This window comes from Argopecten irradians, chromosome 5 (genome assembly GCF_041381155.1).
Source record: "Argopecten irradians isolate NY chromosome 5, Ai_NY, whole genome shotgun sequence".
In the NCBI taxonomy this organism is placed as follows: domain Eukaryota; kingdom Metazoa; phylum Mollusca; class Bivalvia; order Pectinida; family Pectinidae; genus Argopecten; species Argopecten irradians.
The window spans coordinates 13,831,156-13,850,549 of NC_091138.1; the positions used below are offsets into that span (position 1 = coordinate 13,831,156).

Consider the following 19,394-nt stretch of genomic DNA (forward strand, 5'->3'; position numbering starts at 1 on the left):
GTTTGTCCATGGCCACCACACTGGTTTTTAAAGCATTTAGTTTCATCTTAGTTCAATAGTTTAAACATGCTATATCTACACACGAAATGCAAGTTGTAATTACTTCTCATAATATGATATCATTATTTTTTATTGAATTTTCAATATTGATATAAGTGTTTAGCACCAAATAAAGACTACTATCTATAGCTTTTTACTGTCGACGCGGGATTACTTCGAAAGGCACTACTTCCTCGATATGTGGATGAACTAGTTACCTGTGCATCTATACACACGAGTAGGGTTAATTTATTCTGGGAATGCAGCGCTGGTTTTCATTGGTAGACGCATTTCTATAAACACGCCCATTTCTTAAAAAAATAAGCTTCAGAAAAAACGTGCGTTCAAACTATCCGAATTGAAATCGGTATTAAAAATCAGTTTCAGTACCGATACATATCTGACATACGCGATGTAAAGCAGAAAATTTGTCGGAAGCACACATTTTGCTGATTTACCTGAAAGATGAATTCTCTATAATCGTGAGCATTAATTTGTAACAGAAGCCATGCGTGTAGTCAAAGCCCCAAAACAGCACCGTTGATCGAAGCCTAGAATCTACAACGACGTCCGTAATTATTTACCGGCAGTAAACCACAGAAAATCTAGTTAAGTATTAGGCCTAGTCCTTTGTTATATTTCGTAACTAAACATGTTTTTTAATTATAAATAGAGTCGGTTGCTTTTACAAAACTGCTGCTGAAAATGTTTACATTCTGTTCATAAAATTAGGTCACAATCTAACTGTCAAATTGTCTACCCCCCGATCGCAGATTGTCTACGTCTACAGATACAGATTATGTTAATATATTTAAACTGATGAAAAGTATGTATCGTTTACGTTTACATTGTTAAAATATTACCAACAAGTGGATTGTTTTGGCTGGAGCTGAATATCCAGCGTTCTCGCTGACATGACACCGCGTAACTGGCTTGCCCAAACCAGCGTACGGCACATATTTACATGTAATAACAACTTGATCGGCTGACAAAAGAAAGACCAAATGTTGAATTTTAATGTCGATTTTAAGTGATATCTTTATCTAGATTGGGCCTAAGGAACATTGGCGATTTCTTCAACGTACATCAAGAACAAATATGTACGTTGTTGGGGTGCTGTTTTGTGCACAATATTTCAGCGCAAATAATTTTATTTGTTACTTAAAATGTTCATTTTAATTCATTTTCTGTTGTAAAAGTCATTATACTGATCATTTATTCAGTCTTTAATTCAAAAATCTTTGTGGCAATAATCAAAATACCGTCATTTATGGGGATCCCATTGTGCCAATTTGCCGACAAAAATCTTACTTTTACTTTGATCATTTGAAGTGTTCAAACTGTCATTAACTACAGATTTTTTTTCCTAAAAAAATGTGTGTTTGAATTCTTCGTCGGTTCAAATTTACAGAGACATTATAATACAGTATATATGTAAAGTTAATTAAAATATCTAGTTGTTTGTTCTACACCGAAACTGAGAGGCCGTACTACGCCGTCACATCTCGGTGATCTCAGAAGTTGTTAATGGGGCGGGGCTTATGAAGTCAGACTCGACCAATCGCCACGCGCATGTTATCCCATTCAATTTGTGCCTGTAGTGATCAAAGGAACTTCCTCCGTCTGTCTGGTTAGTACTTCACCTGTGCCTTTCGAAGTAATCCCGCGTCGACAGTAAATCAGTGGCAAAATTACCAATATAAAATGAGAAATATCTGTCTCTCAATACTTTTGGTGACAATTTTTGGGTTGGTTTTTTTCTAATACTTTTTAGGGGACGTGGTTGTGGCACAGTGGCAGAAGGCGCATGTATGTTTGGCTATAGGCGGATTGGATGCTGTAGATAATGAGTTCGAGGCCAGGATAGAGCACGATTCAATAAATGTTCATCCTTTGTTAAATTGTGTTTCTTTGATATTTAACAATATGATATAGAGAGTTATTTCTTTATTTGAGAAGATATTTAAAAGATGTTGGGGAAAATACAGCAAAACTTCTCTAGGGAATATATTATGATTAAGTCTGTGTATAAATGTACCCAAACAAAGTCCCTGGAAATGAGAAGAAGATTATATATCTATAGCTACCAGCTGAAACTTTTATATATAAGTTGAACGGTTATATTAATTCAGAGCTTAATTATCACATAGAGTAAGTGCATAATTTTTTCCTTATCACATCAATAGCATATCTATTGCTACATGAATGACTAATCTTTTCTGATGCAAACATTTAAAGTAATTCATTAATTGATGGAAATCAATAAGAAGGGTTTTATATCTAAAAGTTCACATCATTAAATTAATGTTTGGGTGTAAAGATAGCGACCTGATAAGAAAACATAAACAAACATGAATCTCCAGTTTTAGGTATGTTTCTTGCTTGAAATAGGCTACGAGATGGACTCTAGACTTTGTCACATGACACTGAAACATGAAGAGTGTTTGCTTTCATCAGTGAAGTAGAAATGTACCATAATTTCTCCTATAAAAACACCTTTGAAGCATGAAACTCAGGGTTTAAGTACTATGTAAAGGCATGCCAAGATTAGAAGGTTGAGGCATGCTGGAGTACCCAAGACAAAAACCCACTGATCATGATCCATGACCTGTGGTCTGAGCATGGCAACTTCCCCATATGGGATTAATTCCTTCAATTGACGGTGATACAAATTTTATAAGATCAATATTTTTATTACCTTCTCTGCAACTTTCATGAACCAGGCAGATCAACCAGGTCCATTTCCCAAACTGGCCAAAAGTAATAAACATGGACAACAAAGCCCATAAATTCAAAACATTAAATTGTCTTTATAAGTATAACATTTTATTTCAGCAACTTTTCCGAAATAAGAATTGAAGATTATTGGCATCTTTGAAAATCATGCACCAATGTCACAGATATAAGCTGAAGACTATAGATTACCACATGCTATAGCTATGTATTAATTCATACTTTCAAAATTCATATACTGCTAGAGAATTGCTCAAACAGCATTGGAACAGTATATGGCGATATCAATTTATCAAATCATTAACAATTAAAATCTAATCAGATCAATTCCCAATTTCTGGAGACAAAAAGCGTCAACTTCAGTCAAAACTTCAGCCATCGCCTTCAGTAACTTTACTTATTTTGACATACATTATTTCAATTACTCAAGTTTCGAGATATCAACACTGATTAAAACTATGCAATTGACAGTAAATATGTGGTACATTTAATATGAAAATAAGAAATTATTGTATTTGCATTAGTGCATGTTAGAAAATTAAAGTACCATCAAGAGCTGTTTGAGAACAAAGCATACCTCTTGCAGCCCTTTTTTCTGCCAGTGTTTCCAAAGTTGTTTAGCTATATTTGTGGTAATTCCAAAGTAAAAGCTTACAAACCATGGTTACATTTGAATGATTAAGATTTGAAATAAATCCAACAGGCAACTAAGGTGTTTTATAAGCCAATGAAGCAGAAGTAAGATACTAAGATAACAGTCACTCACTTGTTGATCAAAGATACTAAGTTGCATTTGAGTTGAACTCAAAGCAATTTAATTCCAATCTTAAGTGGTGACCAAGTTAAGATATTTCCACATCTTACCATCAGCTTTCCAGGTCTAGGATACAAGTTCAAACCTAACATTGTGCAGTTGCTTAGACTTCGCTTGTAATGAATCTAATGATATGTGACGGGGTTGGACTGGGTCAATCATCGGTGACCAGGTACATGTAGCTCAGCAGTAGAGCATTCGGCTAGTGTTCTGAGGTCCCAGGTTCAAATCATAGTCTAGTCACTACATTTCTTCCTCGCCTGTTACAAAATTGGAGCCCACCTAAAATGACCACAGTGGTGGTATAAGGGTCTTGTATGTCTTGGAGAGCGAAGAATTTGAAATGGGAGGGAGGAGTGTTGGGGGATTGGACTGGGTCGATCATCGGTGACCAGGTACCTGTAGCTCAGTGGTAGAGCATTCGGCTAGTGTTCAGAGGTAACAAAATTGCATCAAACAAAAGAAAAAAATATTCTAACAGCAAACAACACACCACTGTCTGAGATGTGTATAAGTGCAGACCGGTTGCTTTCTCAACATTATATTGTGAAGCAATAAACTATTTTCGACATAGAAGTCTTTTGTTCATACATGTACCTTTCATCAGCATCATACATGCTCAATACTCTACCTGACTGAGTTTTAACTCAGCACATACATACATATGCATGTACCTTGTAAGTTGTTTATATTTTAGTTACAGACACAATTCATACCTTCAGCAATGACGTCTTCTACTGTACAGCTAAATCTGCCAACATTGAACACTTTTCCAATATGAGGATTCTGTTGACCTGTGTCAATCTTGGAGAACAGTTTCTTCATTGTGCTGGTGTCAGCTCGGCCCTCGCTTTTGGAATGTCAATTGTATCGAATGTATATAAATATCTATGATATGAAGTAGGCGGTTTTCCCTGAAATAATTTCATGCGGTCAGGGTCGACCCGATTTTCCTGAATTATGTCTTGACCATTACTAACGCAAGACGAGCACATCAATTACGTTTGCAACAAATATTCTCCTTTCTACGGATCAGCAAATCAGTACGTAGATAAAGATGACAGTGTCATTATCGATGAATCAGAAGGTGTCATCGAGCACCTGCTACCAAAATATGGTGGAAATCTCGTCTCATAAGTGAATCACGTGACTGAAGTATAAACAATTACTATGCAAAACCAGTTAATAACAACATCATGCAATAAAATTAACAATCATCTTCATTTATTATGCAATTTTGATAGATATGAATGAGTGAGACAGCAGAAATATTTCAAAAAATTGAGTTGAAATTCTACATCCGGTGACATCCTTACTGAAATCTCGCGTGATCACCATTTATTGACAATATGGAGGACAACGCGGGAGACAAAATCCCAGAGCCGGAAAAAAATGATAGTACATCTCAACAGAGGTTGCTATCTAAGTCTAAGTCTTGACATGATTTATTTTCAATACTTGTTTTACTGTTATCTTCACTTTCATATACTTAAACAATGATAGTTAAGCTACATTCTTAGAGTAATCCTCAGTTGCAGCAGCTGAAAGATTTTTTAATAACTACAAGAATGATGGATATGATTATTGCATTTGTATTCAGAGGTGCTCAAATAGCATATAATGATATATAATATGTCATCAATTTATTTATCTATAAACAGTTATATGATTTCCCTTCCAATACATCCATAAACCAACATGTAAACACTAAAGTTGATGTGAAGTAGAGTTATTCCCCTTGTTCATCAGGGTATCCTTTTTTATTGACTAGACCTATGTCGTCGGTTGCCAACCTTTCGTTTCAATATTTGTGTTTGTGAAAGAGTAAGGCTTAACTACTGATGTAATAGCTGCTGTTGGATTGCATGAGGGCATAATGCATTAGGTAGTGAACTCCTGTCTAATGTTCAACATTACAGTATATGCACAAATAAGTAAATGTATGTAGGTTTAATGGTCTCAATTCATGATCACTTATTGACATGTTATATTTTGTTTGTCATTTTTCTGTTTTAGAATGGAAACTGAAATGGATACCTCCATGAATGATGTTCCTTCTCAAGCAAGTTCATCAGCTAATGCAGATTCTCAAGACACAACTGATCAAAGTAGTTATTTTAAGTTAAGACAAGTTAAGACAATTCTGGCATTCCTCCTGAAAATATCAGTCTCAAAAGAAAATGAATTTCAGTTACAGTAATCAATTCTACAACTATTCCTCAAGAGTCATTTACATCTATAATGGTAAAAGGCAGAGATATATTTCACAATGTTAAAGGAATTCTATTTTTACTTGTTCAGGACTCGGGATGCACAAGTAGATAATTTATTATTTTTAACACTGCTTTTGCATAATTGTCCCATACTAAATTTCAACTTTGTAAGTATTATACATGTATATAGAAACATTTAATTTATGATTAACTTAAGCTGATAATTTATTTTTCAGTTTTAACGCAAAATCCTGCAGCTGGAACAAAACCTGAATCTGAAGACAATCCGACAGACACATTTTCTCAGTGCTATTGGTAAACTATATTGATTGTTTTATTTCAATATTGAAAAATATGAATTATTAAGAGGAAGTCAGTGGTATGTAAGTTTTTAAGCTGACTGACCCCACCTGTAGTCCTTTTTTAGCTCACTGGTCTGTCCGTCCGTCAACAATAGACTTCTCCATTTAGAACCGCTGGTCAGATTTCAACAAAACTTGACTCAGTGATTTTTCAGGGTATTTTGGAGAGAAAAATTTTGACACAAATTGGGAATTTTTAATCGCGAAAAGAGGGGTTTTAGGAAAAGTAACCCATTACTGAACATGGCGTTATAGGTAATTAAATATTGTATAACTGTGTTATTTGATGTAACATGCTGTTTTTACATGGACCTGTATTATATCAACAAAAAAATCTTTTATCAGGACATTTTTTTTGTCTAAGCAGTTTGATTTGGGAATTTTTCATTGTAATTGGGAAAAATATAGGAGGGTTTAGCATTGGGAATGGGGTCTTTTTCCGACCGCAGTTATATAAGGAGAAAAATCACTGTGACTGGTAGCATCCTTATGGACCACTAACTGAAAATTGTACAAATGATTGGGCTGACCACCCTGGGGGCCCGAGGGGCAGGGTCAAAAGGTGTCAATTTGGCTATTTCCATATAAACGACTCCTTCTTTGAAACTGAGCATGGGATAGCACTCATAAGCAATGGTAGCATCGTTATAGGGCGGGGATTCAAAATTGTACAAATGATGGGGCTGACCCCCTTGGGGCCCGAGGAGCGGGGTCAAAAGGTGTCAATTTGGCTATTTCCATATTAATTACTTCTCTGAAAATAAGCATGCGATAGCACCCATAATGCAATGGTAGCATCCTTATAGGGTGGGGATTCAAAATTGTACAAATGATGGGGGTGACCCCCGGGGGCGTGAGGGTTGGGGTCAAAAGGGATCAATTTGGCTATTTCCATATAAACGACTTCTCTGCAACTAAGCATTGGATAGCACTCATAATGCAGTGGTAGCATCGTTATAGGGTGGGGTTTCAAAATTGTACAAATGATGGGGCTGACCCCCTGGAGGCTTGAGGGACGGGGTCAAAAGGGGTCAATTTGGCTATTTAAATATAAACGACTTCTTCTCTGAAACTAAGCATGGGATAGCATATTTGTATGGTATCTATAGCATCATTATATGGTTATGATTCAAAATTAAACAAATTTTGGAGTCAATTTTGCTAATTCTTCTAATTGTAAGAGTCTTTGTTATTATTACTAAACAAAAAACCAAGTGAGCGACACGGGCCCCTTGTTTCTTACAAAATGCTTCAATAGTTTGCTCAATGGATTTCAACCTGAGAACTAGGTTTCTAGGCATTAAGAATTCTTTGCAATAGTTCAGATTCTCATTCAATAAATAATTATACATATACGCATTAGAAGAGAATGATGGCTATGGTAGATTTTACCCTTAAAATTTAATTGAAATATTTGAGTTCCTCTGTTTCAACTCATGAACACTTTTTAAATATTGCCCTGCTACTTATAAGTATAATTGTTCTTGATGCCATTTACAAATTGAAAGAAACATATGTACCCAGGTGTGGTAATTTAAGCAGAACATTATGGTTTGTTTACATATGCTATTGTTTTATTTCAGTGGAAAAGGCAGAAATCTAGGAACAGTAGAGCTACAGTGTGGATATTGTTATAAATGGTTCCATTCTGAGTGTATAGGCTGCTACACTGCAGGGTATGGAAAATAAATTCTACACCAAAAGTCAAGTGTCTAAAAAGCCTGATTGAATCAGTTTGATTAATACATTATTTTTATCAATGATTAATAAAAAGAATGCATGGTAATTTAAAGATGCTCCACCGCTGACAAATGGTATATTTTCACTCAAAAACTGAAGCAGACGATATAGTATTTTTCTTCCGTTACAAAAGTTACTTACTTTACACCTTTACCACCATTGAAAAGTTTGAGTTTCTAATTTTACTTCAAGTTTAAAATATGAAAAATAATTTAATTGCATCCAGAAAATTCTGTGGCACTAAATCTTATATGGAATGAAGTAATGATTGCGCATGCACCAAAGGTGAAATAAATTATTTTATGTTATTTTTTGTGTTAATTAGGCATACATATACACAATTAAACACCAATTGTTGTTCAAATGATTAATATCATTTTATGCTCTGTCGGCAATGGAGCATCTTGAAATATATAAGTAAATTTTTAGAATTTTTTCTTTGTCAATAAAAATAAAATTGTACTTTTGTTTCAGACCCTGTATTCCCTTTATGACTAACTACCAGTTTTCATGTAAGCAGTGCAGTCCTAATGGTCTGGAATATTTCAACAGAAAACAAGCCAGTAAGTATAATGTACAATGTGTATGTTTTCATGTAAGCAGTCCTAATGGTTTGCAAACACTTACACTACTGGACGGGACTCTATAGCTGCAGTAGCTGTGTGATGGCGACGCAAGTGAGTCGTCAGGGTCGTTGTCCTGCCACTACATTTAACAATTGCCCTACACGATCGACATCCAGCAATGTTTTCCTCGCTATTTCTTTCTCTTTTACGTACTACAAGGCCAAAATGCTGCGATATAGCCGCGTTTGCTTTGGGATTTTTTACGAGGTTATCCGTGCCTATGAAGGCAGCCATTTTGTGATGTCATGTGTTTGCGAGCATACTTTTCAAAGAAAACAAAACAAAGTTTACTCGCAAAATGATGGTATCACGATCAATATCTTTCTGCAAGGGAGCTAACTCTAATGTGCAAAGACTGAATTGTACATGCTTAAGCACCAAAAGTTGTTTTATATTACTAAGCAGGTGATTGCTATGCTGTGCAAAGGTGATTTCTAACGCATGTTTTAATGTATAATAACTATATTGCTACATGTAATTTATTGAAGAAATTGAATTAGTCCACAATATTTGACAATTACAAGTAATACAAGCTGTAAAATAAATATGTACAAAGTAAAATGATTTTCAAGTTATACTGCTGGAAATTTCCAAGGTGAGAACAAACATTCTTTTTATTGGATAATTGGTGACCTTCCCATTATAGTACCTGTTATTTATTGTTTACTAGGTTTTACACAGATCTGTTACACCACAATAGCCAATCTAACTAACCAGGCCAGATGTAAAGGAGAGGAAAAAACACTGTTCTCTAAAGAAAAGGTATCAAAATGGGAACCAAATGGGTACATATGTCAAGAATGGAAGTCTCTTCAGAATAAAATTGCTAAGGTTTATCCAGACATGTTAACCTTTGGAGAGATATAATATCAATAATATGCAAAATAATTACAAAAACATATTTTGTTAACAAATTATGATTTACTTTAATTATTACCATAGGCCTTGCATTGGTGGCTCATTTTGTATTTTTCAAATATTAATTAAGGCTTACATTAAATTTGGAAGATGAAAAATGCCAATAAATACATTGTATACTTTTATTTCAATGCTATTTATCACCTATTTTAATTATACATTTTGTCTATTTGTTTTGGGTTTTTTTTCCACTTTTTTTTTTTTTTTTTTTGTAATACATACTGGACTCATTTTCTTTTGATTTATGCAAGAAAGAAATACAAATATTTGTTTCTAAAATTTACACCAATATTCTAGAGAAATAATCACCCTGAAACATTTTTTTTTTTAGTGATATCATGAAAAAATATACTAAAATCCGGCTCCTTTATTAGAATCACCCCATTCCAAAATGGCGGCCATTACGATTGCAAAGCTTGTGATTTTCAGCAGACACTTTATGCCTATTTTACATTAAAAACGTGAGTAAATCATTTCAATTATAAGTAGTGTTTGTTTTTGAAATGATACTTACTAGTTTTAAGCACAAAATTTATTGAAAGGCCAGATGATTGTTTCCTCACGGTAGGCCTACGTAATACACATCGTTACACTCAGACATGTGAAATAGGCTAAGCAAGCGACACCACGTGCACCAAGCCAAGGTGGAACTAGCCCCAGGCTGCTAATTTGCACCAGTGGGTGTTGGTCAGGGAGTGTTCACACCTCCTTTATTTACTAATTATCAAGCCAGTCCCCCTGCTCACTCTGGTATGCATTTTGAAGCCACCAAGGCAGCCCCAACCGACTATGAAAAATTCAGAAATCGGAAGAAAAAAAATGAAGACGATGTTTTGCAGAAATCGGAATATTTGGATATTAAAGCGGTAGGCGGAATATTAGTCTCAAAAGCGGTAGACTTCCGCCAGAATCGGTAGGGTTAACATGTCTGGTTTATCATAAATTGTGCATATTCTTCCTATCTCCTGATACATTAACAAAACTTTGTGTAATGACAGTAAATGTAATGGAAGTTTTAGTGTTGAATTATGCAGAGAAAAACTGATGAAATCAAGATGCATACAAATCAACAGAGTTTGTAAACAATTGCTTTAGTAATAACTAATGGGAGCTTTTCATTACTTGTGTCAAAATTGAAATTCAGTAGACCCCCTCATTTTAAACTAGAGTTACTTTTTAGGTCACCTGAGACAAAGTCTCAAGTGACCTATTCTAATCGCCTTTTGTCCGTCGTCGTCCGTCGTCCGTCGTGCGTCGTATGTCCGTCGTGCGTCGTATGTCCGTAAGCAATTTACATTTTCGTCTTCTTCTCCCAAACTGCTGAAGCAATTTCAATGAAATTTTGCACAAACCTTCTAAGGCATAAGGCCAATCAAAATTGTGAATTATATGGTCCCCACCCCCCCCCCCCCCACCCCCCCCGGGGGCTGTGGGAGGGGCCAAAAGGGGTAAAATTGAGTAAAGTTTAAAAAATCTTCTTCTCTACTCACAGATGTGGTAGAATCAAATACTTTTCATAGATAGAAAGGTCTTAAGGTCCTTTACAAAAAATGTGAATTATATGACCCTGGGGTTTCTAGTTTCCCCCTGGGGAGGGGGTTAAGTTTACTATAGCTTATATTGGGAAAACACATTTTTGCACATTATTTGGTCATTTGTAATAGGAAATGAGTCAAATGTTGTCAGAATTATCAGCATGAGATGGCCATTTAATCATATTAACAAATTTTCTAAGACTGACCCCCAGGGGCCTTAGGGGCGGGGTCAAAAGGGGTCAAAATAGACTAAAACTTCAAAAATTTTCTTCTGAAATTCTGGAAATGGTAGAATCAAATACTTTTCATAAATAGAAAGGTCTGAAGGTCCTTTACAAAAATTGTGAATTATATGTCCCTGGGGTCTCACGTTTCCCCCTGGGGAGGGGGTCAAGTTTACTATAGTTTATATAGGGAAAGCACATTCATGAGCATGTTTTGCTCAATTTTCATTGGAAACGAGTAAAACTTGGTTAGAATTATTAGCCTGAGATAGCATTTTAATATCATATCCTCATTGGTCCTGGCCGACCCCCTGGGAGCAGAGGGCGGAGCAAAAAAAGGGTCAAATAGGCTAAAACTTCAAAAATCTTCTTCTGAAATTCTGGAAATGGTAGAATCAAATACTTTTCATAAATAGAAAGGTCTTAAGGTCCTTTACAAAATTTGTGAATTATATGACCCTGGGGTCTAACATTTCCCCCTGGGGAGGGGGTCAAGTTTACTATAGTTTATATAGGGAAAACACATTTATGAGCATTTTTTGCTCAATTTTCATTGGAAACGAGTAAAACTTGGTTAGAATTATTAGCCCGAGATAGCATTTTAATATCATATCCATATTGGTCCCGGCCGACCCTCTTGGGGCAGAGGGGTGGGGCCAAAAAAGGTCAAATAGGCTAAAACTTCAAAAATATTCTTTTAAATTTCTGGAAATGGTATAATCAAATACTCTTTATAGATGAAAAGGTCTTCAAGTTTGTTTATAAAAATTGTAAATTATATGACCCTGGGGTCTCCTGTTTCCCCTTGGGGAGGGGGTCAAGTTTACTATAGTTTATATAGGTAAAACACATTAATGAGCATTTTTTGCTCAATTTTCATATAAAATGAGTCAAACTTGATTAGAATTATTAGCCTGAGATAGCATTTTAATATCATATCCACATTGGTTCTGGCCAACCCCCTGGGAGCAGAGGGCGGGGCAAAAAAGGGGTCAAATAGGCTAAAACTTCAAAAATCTTCTAAAATTCTGGATATAATAGAATCAAATAATTATAGATGGAAAGGTCTTAAGGTGTTTTATAAAAATTGTGAATTATATGACCTTGGGGTCTCACGTTACCCTCTGGAGAGGGGTCAAGTTTACTTTAGTTTATATAGGAAAAACATATTTGTGAACATTATTTGCCCAACTTTCGTAGGAAATTAGTCAAACTTGATTAGAATTATTAGCCTAAGATATAGCATTTTAACATTCATATCTGTCCTTGATGACCCCCCTGGGGACCAGAGGGGCAGGACCAAACAGGGTCAAAATGATTAAAATTTCAAAAATTACCTCTAATTTCACAGGTTTGATGGAAGCAAATACTCTTCATAGTCTAAAAAAACAAATTTATAAATCACTGACCAACTTCAAGGCCCAGCATATAGTGTTTATATGTCTTTAATTTGTTTCATTATTTGTTTCATTAAATATTCTAACTCAGGTGACCGTTAAGGCCCATGGGCCTCTTGTTAATGTGTTGTTTTCAGGAGATCATACCCTTTATTGAGAAGCAGTGGGAAAACCTAACAACAATGCCAAGGAGAATCAAAACAACGTGGCATACAACTGTCACAAAGACATTGGTAATATACTCATGTAGTTTGTTTAACTGTATTCAACAAAGTTAGTAATGCAACAATGATTGATTTCTCATCAAATTTTGTCTAATTGTCTATAAACTAACAGATTCTTACATGGGTCCACTGAACTGGGATATCTCAACATTAGTACATTTATAATCAACTAAAGATGAAACCAAAATAAGGTAGTTTACAATATAAGACTTGATCTGCATAAAGGAGAAAAAAGTGAAATAATAAAAAAAATGCATTGAATTCAAAAATGAATTTTGTATAATCAATTATTATTCAAACACATTATATTTAATGTTTAATTACAGACTAAAGAGACCGAGCTGTTTACCTCGTCTGAGGTGACAATAGGGGACCCACACTACGGCCTAGTCATGGCAGTAAGTCTTTTTATAAAATCATTCTCTACATTAACTTTCTAAAGTATTATACTAATACTCTGTGAGTTGTAACATATTAAAGAGTCAGATATTCTAGTAACCAGTACTGTATTTTGAATTTATTGTGGTATAAACTAGGTTTATTCAATATAGATTTGAATAATTTTAATAATTCTGTTATTTGAATTGTTGCAGGATTTGACCAAAGTTGGCCCTGGTTATGAATTATTGAAACAAGGCAGTGTATTACAGGCAGGCCAGAAGACTGGGTCGCTAGTAGACAGTGAGTCCATATATTGGGTCTATCATTAGTTCATTTTATACTATGAACTGCCAGACTTGGTTGACTTTTAATGAAGGTTGCATAAAGAACTCTAGTTTAAACTGATGGCTTATGGAAAGTTACTGGTAGACAGTGAGTAAAAGGAATATATTGGGTAATGATTTATCCCAATTTAAAATTTTACAGGTAAAGGTCGGGGAACCAAAAGAAAAGCTCCTGACAGCATACAGCCAGTTGGATCACGACTTAAAAGAAGGTATGTTAACAAGAAAAAAGAAAAAAATCATAATATCTCCAATATTCTTCAAAAATATCTCTGGTAAAGATTGATAGAATCTTTTACCCTCTTTGGAGGGAGACAGGAGAATCTCAGTCCAAGGGGTAAGATTCTTCAGTTGTCAAACACTTAAGAATCTTATCCTGAGGGTTGAGATCTCCTACCTCAACCCAAAGAGGGTGAATGATTCTTTTTTCTTACCCTATGTGAGCACATGCAAAGATCTTGTGTAGTTTTTCTTTACCCTTGGTGGAAGATCTCGCATCGGATATCCTTGTCCGGGGTAAGAGGAACTGTAAACCAACTTATCTTTGCAATTAAATTTTGCATAACTCGTGAGAAATGAGAAATCGCAAAAATTAATCGTCAGAAAAAATTTAAATTGCTTTGAAAAATTCATTAGGCTTAAATATGTGTGAGTGATTAGATAGAACAAGTTCATTTGCAGTAATGTATAGAAAAGATGTTTCAGATGGAAGATAACTTTCCATTTTATTAAATACATAAGGTTCTGTTTATTTTATTTACTTTTCATTTGCATAAACAAGGTTCTGTTTATTTTATTTACTTTTCATTTGCATACAACCCTAAACCATAAAACTTTCTCAGATTTTTTTACTCAAGTCTATGTAAACCATATACTTGAGTAAAAAATCTTTCTGAGGATAGTTTTATGGTGCTGGGCCCTGATCTTCACTGCTGCGTTTCTTAGCATTGTACTTATCCCTAACCTTTGTTTTACCTGCATTATGCAAACATTATTTGTTTTGTTGCTTAGTGATGTGAACACCATGGCCAAACTAGCCCCTCATGGTTATCCATTGGAACATCCCTTTAACAAGGATGGGTACCGCTACATTCTGGCCGAGTCCGATCCACATGCTCCCAACCGACAGGCGTTTGATGAGAGTCTTGACTGGGCAGGCAAACCTATACCAGGCTATCTGTATAGAACTTTCTTAGGAGGGGAGGTTCTCATGGCTCTTAATGACAGAGGTACTTTTGTAGATTTAAAATTAGTGGTAGATATAGAGGTACTGTATAGTTGCCTTTATTTGCATGGAATTGAATTTCTCTATTTTCGCAATCAATTTAATTTCTGCGAACTTAGATACACACAAATAAAATGAAGAGAATGACAATAAGGAGCTTGTATAGCTTATTACTGTTCAAGATGTGCAAAATGTTTGCCCCACTTAGATAAACAACTATATATACAGTAGCTGGTACATAAGATTTAGGATTGATAATGATATTGAATTTACTTGTGATATCTGAATTATTAAACAAAAAAGAAATGTTATACTGTAAGTGGTGAATTATTGTACTTTCATGGTCTTGAAAGTATGTTTGAATTTTCAAAAAGTTCAAACAAAAAATGTGAAAGAAAGGTTTTGTAGTGACACTGTGGAAAGTGGCAGAAATTAAAAATATTGTACTGTCAATCTACTGCCACAAGCTAGGTGTTTAAGACGTTTGTATTTTGTTCTGATTATTTTTCTGTTTTGACAGCTCCACAGCTAAAAGTATCAGAAGACAGACTGTCAGTAACTGGAGATAAGGGTTACAGTCTCATCAGGGCCACACATGGTAAATTTTGTTTATGTTAAACATAACATATTTGTAAGCATATTACTTGGGTTTTTTTTAGTTACATGTGAAATGGCACTTTCAATTGAGCTGTCATCACCTAGTTGTATCCTCAATATGCTCTTCATCCCTTGAAAGTTTCAGTATCAACTAACATTTCATTTACACTTGTTCTATCCATCTTCTGTTTATTAAAGTATGTTTTTAGGTCATGTGACCCAAAGAGTCAGGATGACCTATAGTCATCATGTTTCATCAGTTGTCATGCACCGTCTGCTGTGCGTAAACTTTTCACATTTTGAGTTCTACCTGTGCTATTTAGTTGAAACTTGCATGAAATTATCCTCACATGGTCCCAACCAAGTGTTGTTATTTTTTGGGTCAATTCGAAATCCAAAAAATATTTTGAACTTCTTAACAAGTTCTATCAGTGCGATTTGGCCGAATCTTGCATGAAATGATCCTGATATGACCTTGACAGTGATGTCACGTCTCTAGTGGATCCCAAATTGAAGATGGCTACCATGACTCAAAATATAATTAATTTCCTAGATGACATATGTCAAGGTAGTCAGATGCCCATTAAGGCCAATGGGCCTTTTGTTTCAAATGTTTTCAATTTTTTGCCGAGTAATTAAAGTTATTACATGTTTTATACTGAAGGTGTCAGTAAATTATGAACATGGTAGCTCACATTAAATGTATATAAATATAAGTAATTTCAATGCCTTCACTAGAACTTGACATTGTAATCACTCTTGCCATGAAGATTACATAAATAAAATATTTGATGATTATAAAAGCAACTCAATAAAGGTGAGGTTATTAATACAGGGTAAAGTTCTCCTATTATAATTTACAATGTTTGTTGTCATGTAGGAGTGAGGCGTGGTGCCTGGTATTATGAAGTTCTGATTGAGGAGATGCCTGCTGATACAGCCTCAAGGATTGGCTGGTCCCAAGAATTAGGTATTTGTCTCATTGGTTTTGATTGGTGTGAGTGCCTTAATTTCTTAATCAGTAAATTGTCAACTGATTCCTTTTAACCTCATCCATGGTTTAATGTATCATTTGCATTCCTCTTCACATGACAAGCGGCAACCCTCTGAATTTGTAGGTAATCTGCAGGCACCAGTTGGCTATGACAAGTTCAGCTACTCTTGGCGATCCCGGAAAGGCACCAAGTTCCACCAGAGTCGGGGTAAACACTACAGCAGTTCTGGCTATGTGGAGGGTGATGTTATAGGGTTCTTTATACACTTACCGGAGCCTGAGGATATCAGGAAGATCCTACCACAGACCTACAAAGATCGGGTAAGTCATACTCACTGATACTCGTGCTGTAAACATACATATTTTAGCAGTTATTGTATCAAAGTTGTAATGTTATTTTAGCAGTTTTCTTGTTGTAAACACAGTGCTAAATTAACTTATTAACACATAGTGCTAAATTATGATTTTGCTTATTACACAATTAGTGTATTATGTATATAGCATTATGATCACCATAAAGGCATGTCACTGAATCCTTTTATACTCATGTAATATATCTAATAATATAAAAGAAAAAAGAACATGCTAAAATAAGTAGGTTTACAGTGTTACTTTGTCACTTATGTGATTTGCATGTCCGATAAGGTTTAAAGACAGTTAATAATTAAGTAAAAGTTGATAAGTAAAGTGTCTTATGAATACATCTAGAGGGCCACATGGCCGAGTGATTATGATGTTCTGACATATTACCAAAATGCCCTCCACCGCTCGGTTCAGTTGCCAGATACTGACCACAGGTCAGTGGTTTTTCCCTGGTTACTCTGGTTTTTCTCCACCATGAAACCTAGCTTGTCCTTACATAAACTAAACACACAAACCAAAGCATACAACTAGAGTGCCCTTGCTTGCTCTCTTATATCTGATACTCTAGTTGCCTACGTGGGAATGGCACTATCACTTATTTACCCTAAGTTACATAAGTTACACTGCCTGCATTTTTTGTAACTGGTTATAATTTTGCGCTCCAATGACAGAGTATACAGGTGATTGGCTTTCTTATCAAGGATATAAACTTCAGATTCACCAACTCAAGACAGATATGTGATTAAAGAACAACTCAGGACAGATATGTGATAAAAGAACAACTCAGGGCAGATATGTGATAAAAGAACAACTCAGGGCAGATATGTGATAAAAGAACAACTCAGGACAGATATGTGATAAAAGAACAACTCAGGACAGATATGTGATAAAAGAACAACTCAGGACAGATATGTGATAAAAGAACAACTCAGGACAGATATGTGATAAAAGAACAACTCAGGACAGATATGTGATAAAAGAACAACTCAGGACAGATATGTCACAAAAGAACAACTCAGGACAGATATGTGATAAAAGAACAACTCAGGACAGATATGTGATAAAAGAACAACTCAGGACAGATATGTGATAAAAGAACAACTCAGGGCAGATATGTGATAAAAGAACAACTCAGGACAGATATGTGATAAAAGAACAACTCAGGACAGATATGTGATAAAAAATCAATTTTCAGGACAGATATGTGATAAAAGAACAACTCAGGACAGATATGTGATTAAAGAACAACTCAGGGCAGACATGTGATAAAAGAACAACTCAGGGCAGATATTTGATAAAAGAACAACTCAGGGCAGATATGTGATTAAAGAACAACTCAGGGCAGATATGTGATAAAAGAACAACTCAGGGCAGATATGTGATTAAAGAACAACTTAGGGCAGATATGTGATAAAAGAACAACTCAGGGCAGATATGTGATAAAAGAACAACTCAGGGCAGATATGTGATAAAAGAACAACTCAGAACAGATATGTGATAAAAGAACAACTCAGGGCAGATACGTGATAAAAGAACAACTCAGGGCAGATACGTGATAAAAGAACAACTCAGGACAGATATGTGATAAAAGAACAACTCAGGGCAGATATGTGATAAAAGAACAACTCAAGACAGATATGTGATAAAAGAACAACTCAGGACAGATATGTGATAAAAGAACAACTCAGGACAGATATGTGATTAAAAGAACAACTCAGGGCAGATATGTGATAAAAGAACAACTTAGGACAGATATGTGATTAAAGAACAACTCAGGACAGATATGTGATAAAAGAACAACTCAGGACAGAAACGTGATAAAAGAACAACTCAGGACAGATATGTGATAAAAGAACAACTCAGGGCAGATATGTGATTAAAGAACAACTCAGGACAGATATGTGATAAAAGAACAACTCAGGACAGATATGTGATAAAAGAACAACTCAGGACAGATATGTGATAAAAGAACAACTCAGGACAGATATGTGATAAAAGAACAACTCAGGACAGATATGTGATAAAAGAACAACTCAGGACAGATATGTGATAAAAGAACAACTCAGGACAGATATGTGATAAAAGAACAACTCAGGACAGATATGATGATAAAAGAACAACTCAGGACAGATATGTGATAAAAGAACAACTCAGGACAGATATGTGATAAAAGAACAACTCAGACAAATGTGATAAAAGAACAACTCAGGACAGATATGTGATTAAAGAACAACTCAGGACAGATATGTGATAAAAGAACAACTCAGGGCAGACATGTGATAAAAGAACAACTCAGGACAGATATGTGATAAAAGAACAACTCAGGACAGATATGTGATAAAAGAACAACTCAGGACAGATATGTGATAAAAGAACAACTCAGGGCAGATATGTGATAAAAGAACAACTCAGGACAGATATGTGATAAAAGAACAACTCAGGGCAGATATGTGATAAAAGAACAACTCAGGACAGATATGTGATAAAAGAACAACTCAGGACAGATATGTGATAAAAGAACAACTCAGGACAGATATGTGATAAAAGAACAACTCAGGGCAGATATGTGATAAAAGAACAACTCAGGACAGATATGTGATAAAAGAACAACTCAGGACAGATATGTGATAAAAGAACAACTCAGGACAGATATGTGATAAAAGAA

At 35.2% G+C, this 19,394-nt stretch overlaps 2 protein-coding genes across 6 annotated transcripts in view; one reads left to right on the forward strand and one right to left on the reverse strand.

Moving 5' to 3' along the window:
- The window catches only part of LOC138322931 (AP2-associated protein kinase 1-like), a 49,382-nt gene extending 44,664 nt beyond the window's left edge, over positions 1–4,718 (reverse strand). For all 3 annotated transcript variants that reach the window (XM_069267172.1, XM_069267173.1, XM_069267171.1), the window contains exon 1: positions 4,303–4,718. In XM_069267172.1, the coding sequence (XP_069123273.1) occupies positions 4,303–4,411 (109 nt within the window). In that variant the 5' untranslated portion in view covers positions 4,412–4,718. The remainder of the gene's footprint in view (positions 1–4,302) is intronic.
- Positions 4,719–4,929: 211 nt separating this feature from the next.
- The window catches only part of LOC138322932 (set1/Ash2 histone methyltransferase complex subunit ASH2-like), a 48,277-nt gene continuing 33,812 nt past the window's right edge, over positions 4,930–19,394 (forward strand). Inside the window, exons 1-14 of one of the 3 annotated variants that reach the window (XM_069267174.1) lie at positions 4,930–5,000; positions 5,603–5,694; positions 6,036–6,114; positions 7,745–7,837; positions 8,376–8,464; positions 9,198–9,289; positions 12,739–12,834; positions 13,152–13,223; positions 13,419–13,506; positions 13,693–13,762; positions 14,562–14,779; positions 15,296–15,373; positions 16,253–16,342; positions 16,491–16,687. In XM_069267174.1, coding sequence (XP_069123275.1) covers positions 4,936–5,000; positions 5,603–5,694; positions 6,036–6,114; positions 7,745–7,837; positions 8,376–8,464; positions 9,198–9,289; positions 12,739–12,834; positions 13,152–13,223; positions 13,419–13,506; positions 13,693–13,762; positions 14,562–14,779; positions 15,296–15,373; positions 16,253–16,342; positions 16,491–16,687 — 1,419 coding nt within the window. In that variant the 5' untranslated portion in view covers positions 4,930–4,935. Of the gene's footprint in view, positions 5,019–5,380; positions 5,472–5,602; positions 5,695–6,035; positions 6,115–7,744; positions 7,838–8,375; positions 8,465–9,197; positions 9,290–12,738; positions 12,835–13,151; positions 13,224–13,418; positions 13,507–13,692; positions 13,763–14,561; positions 14,780–15,295; positions 15,374–16,252; positions 16,343–16,490; positions 16,688–19,394 lie in introns of those variants that run through there. The other 2 variants (XM_069267175.1, XM_069267176.1) reach the window with 2 other exon arrangements.